This window comes from Xiphophorus hellerii, chromosome 8, assembly GCF_003331165.1.
Source record: "Xiphophorus hellerii strain 12219 chromosome 8, Xiphophorus_hellerii-4.1, whole genome shotgun sequence".
Classification (NCBI taxonomy): domain Eukaryota; kingdom Metazoa; phylum Chordata; class Actinopteri; order Cyprinodontiformes; family Poeciliidae; genus Xiphophorus; species Xiphophorus hellerii.
Genome location: NC_045679.1, coordinates 17370814 through 17391447, shown reverse-complemented (window position 1 = coordinate 17391447; position 20634 = coordinate 17370814). Strand labels below are relative to the sequence as shown.

The window sequence follows — 20634 nt, the reverse complement described above, 5'->3', positions numbered from 1 at the left end:
TTTCTTTACCAGTATAAAAAACTGGTATTGAGATCAAAAACCTCTTATTTATACAACTTTACTAGGTAACTCAAAAACATTAGTTTTGTTTTTATTAACTTACTATTTTCAGGCATGTAGCAGTGGCCTTGAGTCTCATTTAGATCTTTGTCGTGCTGCATAACCACAGTGTGTCGAGCTTAGGGTCACAAAACTGGATGTGGCCAGCAGATGTTGTCTTTCAGGGTTTTATGCAGAATGTGCGGAATGGCTTTGAAGAACACCACAAAATCCAGATCCGAATAGAGGTGTTTTTAACTTGGTGACCATCTTGTTCTGTTTTAATTGTTGAAGTTCCAAAATAAGCTTTTAAATCTTAACTCTGAAACTAAATAAGGAGGCATTTTCAGCGTGTGCAGATTTAAATCTTCAGCTCTAAGCTGAATTGGAACTTAAATGAATGTGGAAAACGTGATCTGGTTTAATAAAAATGTGGCTCGGTTGTTTAAAAAAAAATCACACAACAAGACAAAGTTTTTAATGCATTCGTTAATGTCACGTGTTTAATTGAGCCAAGTATTTATTTCCCCCACAACATTGGCAGGAATGGATCTTTAGGAGCCGAGAGTTGTCATTCTCACTACACCTGTGCTGCCGCCTCCTGGACGGACGCGACTCCTTTGCAGCGATTGTACTATAAGTGAACGGACAGCCTATGAGCCCCACTCAAAGCGAGAGAACCACACACAAGGAGCGGGATGGCGAGGATACCAGCGCTGCACATCCGCGTCCTTCTCGTGGGTTTCTCCCTGACTGGGTGCCTGACACTCCGGACGAGCAAAGGTGTTACGTCGCCTGACGAGGAGCGGGACAGCGAGAGCGACACGGAGACGCCGTGCGAGGTGAAAACCGTCACCGTGTCTACCCTGCCCGTGCTCCGGGAGAACGAGTTCAGCTTCACCGGTGGAGCCTCCGGGAGCGTGGTTGGAGGAGGGAGCGCTGCTGCTGCTGCTGGAGCAGGTGGTGCTGGTGGAGGAGGAACCGGAGGAGGTGGAGCGGGGGGAGGAGGAGGAGGAGGAGGTGGAGGAGGGAGCGAATCCCGGCTCCTGTTATTCGTTCGAACAGACCTACCTGGCCGAATTTCTGTAATGGATGATCTGGACAACACAGCTCTTCCCTACTTCACACTCGGTAAGAAACTGTTGTGGTACTCTGTTTGCCCGCCATGATCTGACCAGAAATCCCTACACTGAGATAGACTTCTCAAAGCATACAATCCCAGCCATTAAATCACCTAATTTGCTCAAGCTTCTTTGTTTGATCTGCAACCAGAAATTCAGCAGTTGTTCTACCCTCTGCCTCTGCTCAAAGTCAATATTCTAGAAGTAACAAATATTGGCCGCATAATAAAGTTAAACTTTATGTGATATCCCTCTCTCTTGGCTTATCCAGTTAAAAATAATTATTTAAAATTTAATACATTCCTTAATTGTTGTTCCCCAATGCAGCAGTGCAATTTAGCCCTGCGAATATGCCTGATGTTTTGCTTCTATTCTCACTCAAGTATGTAATTGGCTGCACACATGAAGGTGCAAGTTAAACTAAATAAACGGCTGGACTATAACTAAACTAGCTGTCAGCAATTTAGTTTTTGAAGGTCTTTGGGGAACCCCAGACATCAGATTTAGTGTGTGAGCTCTGTTCACATCCCCAGACAGCTGAGTGAATCAGGGCAATGCAACGCTGGTCTTTGACAGGTCATCTGAAGTTCTGTGTTATAGCCAACTACTCTAAAATGGTCTGGGTAAAAGCATCTTTGATTGGATAATCACAGAGTACATAATAGCAAGAAAGTGTCTCTGGCTTTTACCTTCTGAATACATATTTGCTTTGCAAGAGGGGGCTGACTTTGAATGAAAACCAACTCGCTGCTTTTGCTTTTCTCTTTTTTTCCATTTAAATGCCTAAAAAAAGGCAGATGAGTATCCTCACCTCTTTTTCCTTTGTACACCGAGCCACACATTTGCTTTTACAACTGTGCATCAGTCCATCAACAGTGTGGGGAACAAGGTAAATGCTTGGAGCCACACAAGATAAAGTGAGAAACAACAGTTGCACACTGTTCTCTTATTCAATTTACAGTCATTTTCAGATCACTTCAATGTAGAATAGAAAGCTGGTCAAAACAAAGACAAATGGAGGTCAGCAATATGGGTACTGAGGAATCACAAAACTATCATTCCTGTTTTGCAATTTTGTTTTTTCACATTGGACAGTGGTTTGCCATCACCCCCCTTTCTCTTTCTTTCTTTTTTTCCCTTTTGTTCACTGCTCTCAGTTTCATCCTCTCTATATGGAGTGTCGACCGAGCTGGCTGTGCGAAGCAAAGGCTGGCAGGCAGGCTGAGGGTTGGAGCATTAAGCTACTAAATCACTTTCTATTCTCATTAAGGACAGCCGTTGACTGGTGAGAAAGGCCTCTCTGTCCTCCCAGTCAGCCAGCTAGCAAATTTGCTGCTTCACCCTCTCAGTGGATGGCTACATGGTATGAAGGGAGAAAAGGAGGTATAATGGACTTTAATAGTTCCATGTGTGCATTACATATTGAAGGCGCAGCATGAGCTCAGTGTGTTCTCTGGTGAGGTGTAGACACTATTTTATTTATTTATTTTTTATAAATCATTTATCAAAGTGTTGGAGGTGTTTATTGGAAATCCACAGCACTGTGCTTTAGTTTCACCTAAGCTTTGAAAACATAGTTTTATAGACATGCTTTGATAGCATTTGGACACTTGCTTCCCTTTTGCCTAATGTAGTTCTGTCTGCAAGAGACTGGCTCAGATTGTTATATTTTTACTACTTTTTTTTTTTATTTAGATTTTTCTTTTGAATTGTTAAACACATTCTAAATATATGAGATTTCAAAACCCCATTTTTATACCTGAGTCATACAAATACAGAGCCACCCACATTGATGGATACCTCTTGTAAAGATGTGGTTTAATTTGTTTATTTAAAATCAGACAATGTACGTTAACATAAATCAGCCTATTATGTACACGTGTCACACAATAGATTAAAAACATTGATTCACATTATTAGTAAATTACAAGGTACTAAAGGTTAACCAAACCAAATAAAAATAATAAAAGAGCATTTGGTACAATACTTCAGTTATGAACTGCTGTATAAGAGAAGGCTGACTGTGCAAAGGCACTTTTTTCAACCAAACTCTTACAGTGTTCTGTAGTTAAAGTTCTTGTTCACCAACTTTTAGTTTTATTCACACAATTGTTGTTTTAAAAGATTTCAAATAAGTAGAAATTTTATATGGGTGACATGATACAGTGCCCTATTTTTTGTCACCTGGCACTGATATGGAAATCATATGTGTTTTCCCACTATAGACAGTTTAGAGGGTTTTTTTTATTTTTATTCCCCATAGGTCACAGGTCAGGTCTCAATCAGGTCTCCATTCCATTAAGTGCAGTCATCAGGGCTACTAGCAGTTGTTTTTGAGTGATAAAATATGATTATCTTTTTTCCCCCCCTACCATCACAAATGTAAACCTATGGAATTTGTCAAATTCCACTGGGAATTTAGCTGGAACTGTTTGCTACTCAGGCAAGAGTAGGACTGAACTTTTTATCAGCAAAAATAGCAGGTCGTTGTGGCATTAAATGTAGAGAAATTCTGGAAAACAAAGCAGACTGCGAAAGATTTCTTGTATGTGTGTGTTGTGTTAAATTTTACCAAAATCTTAACTTGGAATTATGTTACTGCAGGAAAAAAGTAACATATATTTTATGGCTTCACACACTTTACGGGGGTATGAAGAAATGTGAAGGGCGCTGTATGTATCATTCTAAAACTCCTGTCTCACAGTGAAAGCTAATTTACTCATTTAAATTATTTAAATGTCTTATTTAAACCTTGGTTTTTCTCCTTTTCTTTTGTTATATCATATTGCTTGCATCCCAGTTTCTTGGTCCCACCTTTGCATTCCTTTTACTCGGAGCAGAAAGACATGCCAATTATCTTCTCAGCTTCTCTTCTCATGAGCATTTTTAGAAGTTGTATTCTCTCACCTGAAACCGAATGCTGTAATTGACATCAAAGGAATACTATTTTTTTTTTGCTTGTTTAAAATAATAAAGGGCTCTTCCATCAGTCCATTTGCTATACAGACTTAATGGTGTTTATGGTCAGGAGGCGACTGATTCCTTAATGTCACTGATCAATGAGTGAGAAATAGAAAACATCCCGATCATTAAAGTAAACACACTCTATTTAGAATCTACAATTATTACATCATGGATGTTTTTGGACTATGGAATGAAATCAAACTACCTGAAGAAAACCCAGCACCACTTGAATATTTTTGTTCAAAGCTCAGACAGAGCTTTAAACAAAAGTAAGAAATTTAGTGTTTGTAATATATATTTTTTTATAGCTAAATAGAACCCACTTTGCATACAAATCCAACCATATTAGTTGTATTTATTATTGCAATATAACCAAAACCCCAGAGGCTCACTACACGTAGGTCAAACATTGTGCAGTTTAGACATTTACTTGGTCAGCTTTTATTTCTTCCCTTTTTATGCTCATATACTTCAATATCTATTAAACAATATATGGCACTACAGTTTGTTTTTATCTGGATTGTGTTATTAGTAGGGGTGTACCTATTGCAGTTTTCTGGCCGATCACCAATCTTTTAAAAAGCTTAACCTGCCAATTCCGATTTTGGCCGATACTAATATTTTCTGAAACGTCGCTCAATATAGCAAGAACGTTGTTGAGTTGGCATTAGTGGGGTAACTATTGTTAATTGCAAATGTGCAGACATAACTTGGTGGGCCGGTCTGTCATTCAAACCTTTCTCACTGGAGAGCAAAAGAGGACAGTGGTTGATTCCTAGACCTTTGCCAAGCTGGATAAGATTGGTGGATAAGATTGGCTTTACATGTAAAAATCGGCCGATCGCTGATCTCCCAAAATGAAGGAAATCGGCACCAATAAATCGGTGCACCTCTAATTATTACTCTATTTCAGGCAGTTTGTGACGAAACAGGACACTGATATAGCCATTTTTGTTTCATGTTTGATGACTAAACCTAAGATCAAACTGTTGTACAAGGTTGTGGGTTTTACATTTTATCTCTGTCTCTGATGACAAGGACAATGTGAAATATTTTCTTCCCCACAAAATATACTTGAGACATACTCAAAGGCATTTCCTTTATTTCTTCATTCTTCCTTTCATTTACATTCACAATTTGAGCTCTTAGAGACATTAGAGCAGTTCTTGTCCCATTTAAAGTTTAAGTTTAGTACTTTCCATTTAAATTGTGGTTCACCAAGAGCAATAAATGGAACTTTTGCATTTAGTTCCTAGTATCCAGGGGGTTGAGCTGGAATTGATCAATTCATCTTTTTTATGTTTTCAAAATTCACCAACAAAGAAGATTAGAAAGCAAAACTAAGTATTTAGTCACTACAAAAAATTGTTATAGGATCCTTTTTTATCTTGTTTCTATTTAATTAACCATAATGAAAGTGAAATAATTGACTAATATGAATGAGTATTAGCAATATTCATTCACATGTATTTTAAAAACACTTTAACTTGTGTTATATTTCACATTTTAACCTTTAATACTGTTTCTTAAAGGTTTGTGTTTATTTTTAAGTGTGACCTAAAATAAATCCCACGGATTGTCTGTCAATATTATATCCCATCGTCAAGCAACAAATACATGCATATAGGTTTATGTTTGGTCATTATTTCTACCCTGTTGGGCACCAAAGAATTTCAGGAGTCTGGGATAACTTCAACCCCATTGCCATCTGGACCCTTCCAGAAATCAATCAGATAAAGCCAGAAGGCATCTAAGTATTGCTTTGAAGTGTTTTATGAACCATCTGGTTTACTTGGTACACCTGCTCCATCGCACTTTTCTTTTTAAATAAATAGTGACTTGTTTAAGCAACGAGGTGTGTTAAAGACAGGGAGAAACTTTTCAGTTGCCATAGTACAAATGTATGTGTAAGTCATGGGTATAAGTCAAGCCATTCCCTCTGTATGGTTCCTTTCCTCTGTTTGGCTGACAAAATAACTGGTTTGATTTCCCACTGTAAGCAAATTGCACGATGGTTCACTTGCTAGCAAGTTGAAACTCGTGTTATCTGGTGAGTTAAGATGAGTTTTCACACCTCCACAAATGAAGCAAATTGACTGTGGAATTGAATTATGATTCACTAAAGGCAAACCAAACCAAAAGTGAGAATAATGAAAGAGATTTGTCTTTTCAGAGCAAAACTGGGTGAAGTGGATACATGCACTTCAGTTTCCAAAAGATTTGTCTTTTGGAAATTGACCTGCTACAAAAACTTAAAGTTGTATATTTGAACAGGCAGTGATTTTAAATCCTGTACTCTTCATTCCAACATTTGTTTTAAGAATGAGACAAAAATATTTTTACACAAACATTTGTCATTCAGTATACCTGATTACTGTCTAAAAAAATCTAACTTGGAACAAGCGCTTGTTTTATTTTTTAAGTTTTTAAATTAACATAAATTTAACATCTGCATGAAAACCACAATAACCATAGTTCTGTCTTGTTTCCATGGCACTGTCAGATGTTCGATTGTTTTGTCAAACCAGCATCAGAGGTTATTGGGGGAAGGTAAGGGAAGGACCACAAGTCTCCTTCCCTCTCTTGCCTGCCTCCTCAGCTTTGATTTATTACCAAAGTGTCACAGAGAATGGATGGGTAGAAAGGACATCTTTTCTACCCATCCAGAAATGTGTAGAACAGTTTCTCCTTTCTGGTTTTGTTTTCAGTTCATTTTTTATATGCGAACAAACATTGACAGATATATGTGTAACCAATATGTACTTAATCTTAATAATGTAAATGTTGTGCAGTAGATTTTACCATACCTTTCTAAACAGTTCACCTTTTCTTGTTCTGCTATGTGCATATTTCATTTTAAAATCAGGACTTTAATGACTCTTCATGAAATATGTGTGCAAAATTTGCTAAAAATTGCACTTTGGAGAATAATTCAATGAGATTTTTCTGTTTTGGTATGCTTTGTCACTCTGGATAACTCATTTTAAATGATGTCATGGGACTAGGTAAAAAAAAAAAAAAATCAATGCATTTTGGCAACATGGCTCACTCTCATTAGAAGTTCACCTTCTTGAAAATCTTCAGACACTGAATGGAAGATCAAAAACATTTAGATCTCTTATTTTTTATCCCCTCTGTCAATCATAATAACCCTCTGTTTTCTCAAAAAGTTTGTGCTTTTTCTGCATCTTATCAAAGGCCGACATGTCAAGTTTGCAGTTTTGCACACCGCCTTTCAACTGTGCGTTACTGTATGGCAGAGCTGGAGTTATGGCAACTAGACCAGTCTTAGCGAAGGGAGATTAAAAGCTATGGTGAAAATGGCCTAAAGGAAAGGCTGAAGGAAAAGTGAATGCAAACACCTCGGCCCTTGATTTTCTGAGGCATGAAGAATGAGCACTTGGCTAAATATCACATTCTTAAAGTATGGCAGGGATCTAATTGTGTGCTTCATGAAAGTAGTTTTAAAAGAGGTCAAATATAGACAGACCTATTCATCTTAAAGTTGGGCTTGAGTTTTTTTTTTTTAAACTAAGTAATATTAAATTCCTATATCAAAGGCTAACTGCCTTACTAAATGAGTTATGAGCAGATTACACTGTGGATCCCATGCAGTTTGACAACTGATTTTGCTCAAATATTTCTTTGGTAGTCTTGCTCAGTTCACACCTTCACCAGTCTATACTATTGTGCCACATGCTGTAATTACCATTATCACAACCTACTTCAGTTTCATACTCATAAACATGTTAAATATTGCATTTTGGTTTACTTCTCTTTATAGTCCAGTGTTTTGATGAATTATACGAGGGTGAATAACAATGCTAAAATCCTCCTCCTGGCTCTGATTGGTTGTTTTTGACCGACTGGTGTATTTCTGCAGAAGGTTCTACCTCCTTCTACTGGGAGGAGGTATAAGAGCTTGATTATATCAGATTATCTGTCTCATATTAGACTATCACAACATAGTTTATAACAACTGTTTATAAAAGTTACTTACTGCAGCTTTTGTTATGTTTGTAACATTTTGTCTGACAATTATATATTTTATTTGCTAATTTGTACTGATGAGATGTTTCACTTAGACAAATGCATATGCAATTAATTTGCAAGAAAAAAGCATTCCTGTTCAGTGTGAGGGCAGTTGATGAAATTCATGGCATTGAAAAGATGAATGATCTACAGTGACCCATGTGAAGTCTGTCCTTTGTGGATCCTGCATTTCAGAAAGCTTTATTTTTACTACCAGAGTCTCCAGTCTTGCTGTGTGCCACTGGTGGATAGCTTTGATCTGAAGATAATCATTTGATCATTACCACTGCAGAGAGGCAGACTGTGGTTGTCTTTGACAGGATGAACAAAGAACTTTATGTAAATGCCTCTAATGAATGCACACATGCCTTCTTTTCCTTTTTATTTGTGTGATTTATGCAAGGCAACACCATACACAATTGTCTCTATAATTTTTCACCAGATACAAGATGAACAAATAAAAACATCTTGACTAAAGACTGTAAGCCTCTTCAGCACCCCCCTCCATCCGTTAGACATTTTCTTGTCTTTGAATTACGACGTTAATTGTTTTCTCACTTTCTTCAAATCTGACAAATCTGCCCAGGCATTGTTGTCTGTGTAACCATACAAGGTCATAAGAGTTTATCTTCATAAAGCTGGACTTGTATCAAAGAATAACCTGAAAAGTGCATCTCACAGGAGCATGCTACAAGCTGATCCCCTAAAGATTCATGGACTTCCTACTTGTATACTGTAAAAGGGCTTTTTAGCCTGTGCAGTGAATGTATAATGTGACACTGATTTATAAAAGCAATTCCATTTAGTTACTCTTTTTGCTCTTTAGGTTCCTTTGGTGTGTCCCTGCCACATAATAGAAGGCCCCATGTGACAACAACTCTGCAATGCATTTGCCCTCTTTGCAAAATACTTTGTATAATGCAAGCAAGACATGGGGGACACAGGAACATTGCATGAAAAATATATCAACCTACGCTCAAAAGCATTAAACCTAGTTTGATACGCAGTTGGGTTGCATGTCGTGTTTGCTTTTTTTTTGTTTGTTCGTTTTTGTGCAAAATCTCAGTTTGCCTTTTCCAAACAGCACTAAAAACAGTTCATGATTTTGCTTTTAATGTAACACATTAAAAAGTGGGCAGTTTGTGTTACCTTTGTGTAAAGCAAATTTTTTGGATTCTTGGAGACACAAATCAGCCTACAGAAAATTTTGTCACCCTCTGTAAAATAAGACAAATCACAGATTGTTTGTGATTTGTTATTCCTGATAACAGAGCATGTCAAATAAATCATTGTTCATCTGGCTTTATAGCAATGATGCCACATGTGCCCAAAATATAATTATAAAGTATTCAATCAATCAATCTAATTTTATTTGTATAGCACATTTCAGCAGTAGTGCATTTCATAGTGCTTTACATCATTAGAAACACAATGCAAGATAGAATCAACAATCAAAACACAGCATTAAGTCAAGTTCCATCAATAAATTTGTAATTGATTACATTTCAAATACAATTCTAAACAGGTGGGTTTTTAGTCGAGATTTAAAAGAAGTCAGTGTTTCAGCTGTTTTACAGTTTTCTGGAAGTTTGTTCTAGAAAATTAAAACCAAAAAATATTTTCCATTATTCCTCATAACATCACAAACTTTACAATATCTTAATGGGATCTTATGTGATACATCAACACAAAATAGTGTGCGGTTGTACAATGGAAAGGAACTATAATTTAAAAATGTTGCACGTACAATATACAGTATATTAAGCCCACTGAGTTTGTTGGACCACAGTTTTCTGTGAATACAAAGATGGATGTAAAGGAAGATGAACCTCAAATCGTGCTAAAAGCATTTTCAAGTATGTAGCCAATTTTCATTGAGGATTTTGTATTTCACACTATCCTTCTTTCTCTTGACTCTGACTATCTTCCCTTAAAAAAAAAAAAAAACGCTATGATGCTGCTACTACAGTAATAAATGGTGGGAATGGTATGTTCAACATGTTAGTTTTCTGCCACACAGAGTTTTTGTAGAATAAAGTAACATTTTCATCTAGAAGAAGGTTCAGAGCACCTTCTTCTACATGTGTGCTTTGCACTGCTTGTACCAAAGTGGAGGATATACTTTTTTAGGTTTCATTTTTTTTTCTTTTCTTTTTTTTTAACAACAATGCCTTTAAGGCCAGATTTGTGTATGGTGCAACTATTGTTCTCTCAACACATTTTCTCACGTAAGATCTTTGTTAACAAGGATGTTCAAGGAGTACAAGTACATTTTCAAGGCACAGCAAGATCTACCTGATCTGAAAACGAAATACATATTTTTGTTCTTTAACGTTTTCAAATTAAAGACCCATTTGATTTTGCTTCCAGTTGATTTGGAATATCTTTTGTATGTTGTAATAGGCTTGAAGCACAAATAGCTATGAAAACAAATTAGTTGGAGTTACTCCTGAATGACAAACATATTTACAATAAACAACTGCAAAGAAAAAAGCTTGGAGAGCATTCAATGAGTTTGTGCCATTTTCATACATATTTAATATGAGTGGATCAATAGCTTAGTCAGTCATTTAGTCATTTAGATTTGTGTATGGGACTGATGCTGTTCTCATTTTTGTTCCTGCGTGAAAGCTGTAGAAATGCTTAGAAATATGAAGATCATCCTTGTGAGTTAGCTATTAAGTGTTGCCACAGTTACTTTGAAAAAAATATGACTACTGATTAATCGCCTCTCCAAAAAACATAAAAATTACCTTGCCAATACTCACTTTCTCAGAAGTGCATTTTTAACAGTAACGTGTGATGAGACTTCTGAAGGTTCAATTGAAAGAGATATTCAAATGATCAATTTTTGAAAATATGTTTTTTCTAAGAAGCAGACATTTGATCCCTAAAAAAGTTTAGAGAAACCTCTTTTTATGAGAGAATTATCAGAAAAGTTGAATCTTCTGCATGAAGTAAAATTCATATTAATTCAAAAGGTAAAAAATGGAACCACATTATGTTCTTGCAGAAATATATTATGTGCTGCTTGGTATGCATTACGCGTAAGTTGACATATGTAATGCCAATCACCATGGTGCAAGAAGAAAGCAAGCATATCTTAAAAAAAAAGGAAATGAGAAAAATAATTCACAGAGCAGTAATGAGTAACTTTAATTATTGATTTTTAGTGTTGGATTACTTGTTACTGTAAGTAGTGGTCATATATGCATTACTGGCATCACTGGCTATCAATGGGCACAACAGCTAGTTAAATTTCCTTTGCTCAGACAGAGCTTTCACTTGTGTGCAAGTTTAATCTATCTCCAATAATGGGCATGCATGTAATTATTATTTTTTTAGTCATTATCTTTTTTTTCTTGATAACATTGACTTGTGATAGGCTGGTGATCTAATAATGTTGTTGTCAGAGTCTTTCCTGGTAAAAGATCTCCTCCACACACACATTCCCTCTCTCTGCAACAACAAGTATATTGCAGAAATAGAGGATGGAATACATCCTTTTATTTAAATGGCTTTTTTCATTCTGTTGTCCATTGTGGGTAGCAGGCTTTCTTAAACTGCAATATGCAAAACATTGCCACTCTGTCCTGGTATAATCCAGATCAGTGGGAAATAATTTGAATATAAGACTCTCCATCCGACTTTGAATAAAGGCATGGTTTACACAAGATCTTGCCTCAGTGTAATTTACTCACACCTCTACATTTGACTTTAGACAGCCAAGAAAGCCTTTAAATATCATCCTGCTGGTTTGATTTGCAAACCTATCCACAGGGAAACAAACCTGCTTGCCCTTGCATATTGTATTTTCACAAGTTCTTTTTTTGTTGTTTTTTTATCAGTTATAATTTCAATATGTTTATTTTTTAAGTTTAAAACGGTATACAGAAAATCTTTTTGAGAAAACAACAACAAAGTCACCACATAGCAGTAAGATGGAGCAACAACTGCACTCATTTAGAAAAGCCCACTTATGTACAGATTTTACAGCCTCAAAGTGTTTGGAAATTATCTTAAACAATCCACTTAATGGACTTTTAAAATCACACAACTCACATAGGGGTCTTATTTTGGAAACATGGCAAGCAGGTTTTGTGATTCAGTAAGTAGAAGAAAAGCCATTGTTCATATAAGCTGTCCTCACTGATTTTTAAGACCCATAAAATTTGATTCCCACCAGAATTTGTTATGCACCTTGGGAACATCCATCCAGCTCTACACACCTCACAAGATCCCCACGGGTCCTACAAAAGATTTTAAACCCTTTATCTAAGCTGGCGTGTTTGTACATATTTGCATTCTCTCCAAGCGATACTGTCTCTGAGATTTCCTCCCAGATAAAGTATCCCCATTAATCCTCCCCTCTACAGAGGGTGAGGGGTAGAGGGGAGTGTTGGTTTTGTTGTGCTCCATCATCAGTCTGAGTTTTTTGTGGCAATGCTTTTATCTGCACAGGAACACACGTTTTGGCATAAATATGATTTTCTTAGGAGCCATTTTCAATACTATAATTTAAAACAAAACTAAGCTGAGATTATGGTTTTAAAAGTCACCAATACAACAATCTAGATGTGACTACATGGCTATTTTTGAATCAGTTCTATGTATCAAATGCCACACATTTACGTGTTGAGAATTTGGTTTCTCTGATGTTAAATCCTACCTTTCTACGCCTGCAACAGTACCAAATTGAGGTGTTTTCAACACATTACTGTAAACCTCTGTGAAAAATTTCTGTTTGCTCACAACATACTGCAAGCTGATGCAGAAGAGGCTTATTGGTATGTCATGGTTGTTTTCCGTTTACCTCAGTTCAGAGGCAGAGGACACTTTATGCATTATTTTCTGTTAGTTTGTCTGGGTCTAAATAAGCTATGATCTGACAACATTTACCCTTAGATGTGTGAAAGAGCAGAGTTTGCTCAGAGGTCACGGAATGTGATGTGATCAAACTGCTTAAAGAAGCGGTGTAATCACATTTTTATTTTAATTTGTTGTGTACATGTCAAGCAGAAAAACTCTAATTATCCTAAATACTAAGCTGATTATTTGACATGGTATTTTTGGAGTTGCATAGTTTGGAGTATTTAAAGCTGAAGATGATGTGAATGCCATAAATAATAATGATGATAAAAATAAACAGTTTAAATTAACTGTTTAAGAAAAAAAAATGTTGACAGCATACATTCTGAACCATGTCAACATATTTTTCTTCTATCTGTCACAATGTATTACAGGAAAACGCATTCAAAGAGAACCCTTCTAGGGAACAATGAGTAATTCTACTCAATTATGGTTTTATTCTGAGTTTGTTGGTATTCAATGAACCCTTTCACTTTTTGTCACAAAGCATCTACACATTTCTGTCAGAATACCGTATATTGAACTGTGTATTTATCCTGCTTTTGATTGAAGTCTCTGTATTCAGGTTTGAATTGTAGTCTTTAGTTCCTGTTTTATTTTTGCAGTATGTTGTCCTGTGTTCCTTCCTGTTTTTTTAACTCTTTGTTCTGTTGAGTGTATTTGTCTTATGATTTGTTGTTTCATTTATTCATCATCAGTTGGTCTAATGCATTAATAAAGTTTGACTGACCTATCTGACTATTTTGTTGACATTCCCTTTAGCGCAGTTCCATCTAATGGATGCATAACGTAACCCCAGCCTCTACTGTAGCGTCTATTCTATGCGCCTTATAATGCGGTGAGCCTTATATATGAAAAAAGTTTTAAAATAGGCCATTCATTGACGGTGCGCCTTATAATGTGGTGCGCCTTAAAGTGCGGAAAATACGGTACTTAAAAGTTAAAATTCAAAACAGCTTAAAAAATCTTGACATGGTTATATTTTAATGTCAACCCATAGAACTCACATGCTATAGGTTGCTTAAAACTGACCCAAAAAGTTAAAACATGTATAACACAAAATTGTCAGACCTTAAAACAGCAGATTTACAGTATCAGCATCTGACTCACAAAATATACAGTATATGCATGCTTGTTTTTTGTAAATGTTATTTAATTTCTTGTTTGTCTTAACACCAGTGACTGAAGTATGGAGATAAACACATAGATACAATAAAAAATAAAACCATATATTTTAAATTGTTGTACACTAAGTCATTTGGAAATGATTACAGAAAGCCATGTGGTTTGCCTTCAACTCATTAATCCAACAGTGCGATCACTGTTCTGTAACATGACCGCAATCGGGACAAATGCACTATTAACTCGGTAATGAGACAGCTCAACAAACAAAATTAATGGGACCTCTCCATTTATCAGCACTTAGTTAGACTTGTAGCTGTGGGATGTCAGTCTGTGGGGGAAAAAAACTCTTAAGCTAAAGTAAAAACTTGCATTTGTTAGTTGATTATGTTGCAATTTTACGTTAGATATGTTAGAATTTTAAGATCCATGCAAGTTCTTTTTTTTTTTTTTTAAATAAAATCTGTGGACAAGGCTTTTAGGTAACATTGTCAATTTTCTTTCATTTATTTTTATTTCTTTACAAGTGAAATCCAAGTAAAACTATTTAAATTAACACTTGTAAGAGGTAAACAGCACCAGGAAGTACTCTAAAATACTTTCTGATAAACTTTACCTACCACAGCTTTTCAATTATTTTACTACTATAGACATCAGGTTGAATTACCAAGGTTGAATGTAAAATGAGCTACTGTTACTGAAAACTATTATTTCAAGTCATATTAATTAAAATATGAACACAAAATATGTTTAAATTTTTTTTATTGCCATTTGTCACTACACTATTTTCATTCTGAATGCTTTTCAATTACCCATCATTCATTCATCTTTAGACAACCCCATGATTAATATATTTCTTGATCCTGTCATTGATCACTACATACATCTACAGAGACATGCTACTGTGAAAATGAGGAAGAAGTGGGCAGATGATTGCCAAGATGTTGTCTCTCATCAGTCATATTAATTGCATTTATATGTCATTATTACAGTCTCTTAATGGATGGGATCTACTTACAGGCATGCTCTCTTGTCCTTAACTGAAGTTGAGCCAATGTGTTTTTTTTCTCTCTCTCTTCAAATGCAGATGTCAACTTGAGTGCTCCATCTTTTGATATCTTCATAAAAATGTTTAAATTTGATTTATGGATTTGAGCTAGATTCTCAGGTTTAGTTTGTTGATCTAATGACTGCAAAAGGCTTAAGAAAAGTCAATGACTGACATACTGGGATCAAAACAAACAATTTTTAGGGTATTCATTTGTTTTGATCTTTTACTGTAGCGAAGCCTCACAGAAGATTCAGCTATATGCTTTTTTTGTTAGGTATTTTTCACTTATATTGATCTAAAATTGAAATACCTCTTAATGCATTCAGATGTAAAAAATTCAAGCTAAGAAAGTGCAATACATTTCCGTAGGGTAAAGTTCCTGTTTGGTGTAAATCTCATTAAATTTGCCCCTTAATGAGATTTATTTTATTCTACTACAGTTTCTGCTCTGGTTCTGAAACCTGAAGTCATTAATCACCAACGAAACACTATATATATTGTAAGATGCTATGACATCTATTTTGTAGCAAAAAAGCTAAAAGTATTGTACAAAATTTACAGCAAACTATGATTTTGACAAACTGTTCAGTCTGAGTTTTAAAGTTTTAGTTGTATACTTATGCATATATAGTCCAAATAAATATTATTTTCAGTTTGGCGTGTAAAACATACACAGCTGGGGTTGTTACTAATGAAACAAACTATTGTGGATGTGCTGTATAATTACAGAGCATCAAAGCCTTGTGTGATTTGATAAATCTGCCTTGGGATGTAGTTCTTTATGTTTGCATGGGGGAGAAAATAATACTTTGTGTTAAAATTTAATTGTTAGTGGGATTTAAGTTAAGTTGATTTCATAGAAGTTTTAGTTCAAGCTGGGCTTTTTTTCTCCTGTAGTTTTCTCTTTACATTTTTGACACATAGATATCTTGTTTAAATAGAGGGAAGATTTACACTGTGTCTGAAGAAAAAGATCCACTGTGATGCAAAAAGGTAAGTTTTAAACCAGGAAGATTGACATATTTAAAAAAATGTAGACAAGATTATGATAAAAAATCTTGAAGACCAGAGGAAACAAGAATATTTTTTAGCTTTGAAATGGAAGAGATCTTGGAAATGTTGACTAGAGAGCAGAACAGAAGGAGAGAGATGCAGCCAAAATCTGACTGCAGCCAAAGGAATGATAATCCAACTGGTCGACATCCGCTTAAGTAGGCTCCTTGGCACCTGACGCAATGTTTGAGGAGGGTGGATTTTAATGCATTTTTTGTCAGTCGGCATAGATGGGGAAATGTCTGGGATTTATGTCCAAAGTAAATTTTTATTGCTATCAAAATCTTAATTTCTAGTAAGCATATGTACATTAAGCGTATTTGTCATAGGGAGGAAAAATTTATCTTTTGCTTATTAAAGCTTCTGTGTCCTTTTTGTGTTTTGTATGTGATTACACAAAGCAGATAAAGAACTTGGCTCCTTTTAAATCAGGACTTAGGACCAAAATAAAAGAACTCTTCCAGATTTTTACAGTGATCCTGCTCTGTGAAACAGCATTCTGGTTGTTGGCATGAAAACAGCTGCATGTCTTTTTATTTGTGAATTTCTGTTGTGTGTTTATGGCTTTTGTTGCCTGTAATTCTTTCCTTGCATTGCATGGATCTTAGCGCTGTCTGCTGTCTCGAAGAAACAGAGTTGCTGGCTAATGACATCTGACAAAGGCCGTCTGTTATGGTGATGTGATACAGTCTCATAGCAGCTGAAGCTTGCCTAATAGATGTGGCCTTCATACAAGGAAACAGAAAGGAACAGATGAGGCATATATATGGCTGGTTGTTGTAGCTGATGTAAGTACAGCATAAGTCAATGTAAATTAGCCAGAAATCAGAAATTTTGCCAAGCTGTTTATTCGCGACTGTCACTTAAAGATTTGTGGTTTTTAGAGAGGTCCCGATCAGGATTTTTTTTAGTCCTCAATACCAATCTGAGCCTGTAAGAGGAGGAATTTGTAAATGCAGAGTACTTGTCAGATATTTCATTAAAGTCAGTGCCAGACATATACTTGAAAAGTCAGCAACTTTAAAGTGTATTAAAACACGTGTCATTTGTATTAATTTACTCACCAGGGATGTTTTTGATTATGCAGGATCCCTTCTTTTGACAACACTAGACATTTTGTCCCAGCAGGTTTTTCAATTAGAAAGCCTCATAGTTGTAAGGAAAATTATGTTGCACTCATGTGTTGCTCCTGTTAAAGATTGTGTGCAGCTTTGTGAAATGCTTGGCTAACCCTAGTATGCTTGCTCAGAGAGCAGCTCGTATTTTCAGGATTATGGCCGACTGTTTTGTGAAAGAGGGTATGGACTCTTTATGCTTTTCATTTGAAAAATGCTGTGAGTGGGACATCCTTAAGATATCAGCTCAGTGGGGGACACTGATCAAGAGTTCATACTTAACATGAGGAATTTCAACTCAGTCTCATTTCTGTATGACTTTCTAAGGTAGAGAAATACAGTATATTAGACTAAGTATTCTAAGTCAGTTAAAAAAATAATAATAATCTGACAACACTGCTACTATGTCTGTTAGTTAAGAGTTTCTCCAGTCATTTTATCATAATTTAAACTCTATTAATTAGCTACTTTTAATGTTTGCAGGCCAGATATGCAGATCAATTCAGTAGGCAAAATTTCTGTTTTCAGAGAAAATAAAAAAATACAAAATACATAATGTACTTCTCAATATAATACTAAATGCTACCCAGTACTAACGAAAACAAAAAACACAACCTGTTTCATCAAATTGTCTCGTAACTATTTTTGAGCTCACACAAATTCATAAGGTTCCACTGACATAGGCACGTCCATTTTCATTCACTTATCAGTCACATATGCCTACATTTTCACATCTCAAATGTGTCAGTGATGAATCAATGCGCCCGTCAAGTGGATTCAGGTGCAATAGAAATCCACTTACAGACCTTTGATCGCAATCAGAGGTGACGAGACTGCATGGATGCAGGTCTAGCTCGGTTCAGACACACAGAGCTGTGGCACAACAGGGTGTGAGTGAAGAAGAGAAAGCAGAGACGATTGCATCTCAGATCGTGTGTGCTGCTCCGTGGGGTGCACAGAGAAAAAAAAAAAACACACACACACACACAGGGTCGAACACAGATGAATAACACAGCCTGACAGAGGCTAGCATGTGGTCGAGGTTACATGCATAGTGCTTGTGATATACTGTGAGTGCAGGGTTGTTTGACTAATGTATTTATTGAGGAAGATGTGTAACAAAGCTAATTTATAAACAGAAAGCAGACATCTTACTAGCAAACCTATGCTGAAACAGAAACATGTTTCCAAAGAAATCCTGTTAAAATACATTTTGTGCAATTGTTAAAAGTCTTAAATGTTTCGCTGTTCTTTTTTTTTTCTTAAATATAGCAGGTGCTCTGCAACAATGGAACAACTTGTGAAAGTGTTTCATACTTTTTGTCAGCCTAAAATATAGGAAAACAGATTGGAAACATCCTAACTGAAACAGAACATTGGGCATCTTTCAAATGAACTTCAAAATACATATGATTACCGAGAAGGCAAATCCTCATGAGTGTCTGACAAACTGCATAATATAATTCTCAATGACAATGTTTTCATAGCCTGGGACCATTGTGTGCCTGTCTAATGAGCACCATACACCTTTGCCATCAACAGGGACTGCATACAATGTCTAAGAGCTTCTCTCTGCCAGACCACTTAGCTACCTTGGCTGATGGGGCTTGCTGTCTGCTATAATCACAGAGAAGCCTCTCCAGTAGACAGCTGGCTATGGAAATTAAAATATGTCCTAATGCAGTAACAGGTGAAAGTGAGATGTTGTAGATCTTGGAGATCAGACAAAAATTGGCATCCTATTCAGGTGTAGTAGAGGCACATTGAAACCCTGTCATTGGCTTGTTATTCAGTCACTCATTTGCAATGTTTTGCATTTGGGGTGTTCGTTTAAGAGCAAATAGTTAGAGAAGTACAATAGGTCTTTTACACAGTAAAAGCCTGATCAGTCCATCATTACCAGAATCTTTTTTTTTTTTTTGCACATTCCTGTTTTTTTCTGAGAACACCAACACTTATTAACCAATTTGTGTTTTTCATTTTACTGAATTATTAACTGTAATGGATGCTGAGCAGAAAATAAATAAAATGCCTAAGGATATTTGGTAGAGGTAGTGGTATTAAATTCCTCTGAAAATTGTCAAAGGTTTTTTATGCATTGCAGCTTATCTCCTAACAGTTATTTGATTTTCATTTTGTGTGTCAGCTGAAAAGTGTGGGAATTTTCAGTTTAAAATATATTTAATAAATATGAAAAATAGAGTAAAATTATTAGTATTTGTTCTGCTGGTCACAGGTGAGAGACCTCAAAAGTAAAGTGATGGCTGCCTCACTTTACATAATATACTTGTGTCGGTAAGGTCTTGCAGAAGTATTTTAAACTTCTTTCAAATTTTGTCATGTTAAAACCACAGAGCTTGTAGAATTTGGATTTTATGTTGTAGACCACATTTTATTTTACAAGTAACCTAAAAAGTGGTTTGCATTTGTAGTCAGCCTGTTTTACTCCTTTACTGCAAACTGACATTCAGCTAAATCGGTTGCTTTCAAAAGTTGTCTAATTACTAGCAGTCCATCTGTGTGCAATTTCATTTTTGTGTAAATACAACTGTTCTGTGAAGTCTAGGGGTTTGTTAGAATACATTCATATAGAAACAACATCTTTGTGAATATTCTGGCCACTACAAATCTGGTCTTTTTGGAAGATTGGCATGAAGAAAGCAATGGTTAAAGAAAAGATATAATAGGTCTAATTGGCTGTTTATCACATAATTTGTAGGGAAGACATTTTATATTAATCAAATTATCTGCAAAATGCTGTGTGTGGTGGGATAGAATAATATTACATATTACCCTGAACAAAATTAACCCACTATGAAATATAATTTTCTGTTTTCAGTTGTTCCCATACTGGGTTTGAACATCAAATATCAAAAATTATGTTCTGAAACATTTCCTCTTAAGCCATGCACGGACATTTACAGAGCTTTATTTTCAATTTTATTGCAATATCAAGGTGATGACTCACACAATGTTTTAAACGTTTCATATTTTAAAATAGCAATTTTCTTTTTTCTCTGAAATAACCGGTGTCATAGGGCATCCTGTCTATATAATTAATTTAATTGTGTTCAATGAAGTTCTAAGTAAACTGGTAGTTTTAAGACTTCCGCAGTCTGGAGAGATGGGATCATTTAGACCCCATTAGTTTTTTACTCTGAATGTGGTCCAGCAGGGGTCACACTGACCCCTAGGTTTTTACAAGGCTTTTACAAGTTTGTTTTTTTTGTGTGCGTGTGTGATTTTGGAAATTGACGGTATGACGGGG

The 20634-nt window shown here is 35.7% G+C and overlaps 1 protein-coding gene across 1 annotated transcript in view; it reads left to right on the top strand.

Annotated features, from left to right (window-relative positions):
• Positions 1-621: 621 nt before the first annotated feature.
• astn2 (astrotactin 2) overlaps positions 622-20634 on the top strand; it is a 262503-nt gene continuing 242490 nt past the window's right edge. Inside the window, exon 1 of the mRNA XM_032569481.1 lies at positions 622-1170. Within this exon, the coding sequence (XP_032425372.1) occupies positions 738-1170 (433 nt within the window). The 5' untranslated portion in view covers positions 622-737. The remainder of the gene's footprint in view (positions 1171-20634) is intronic.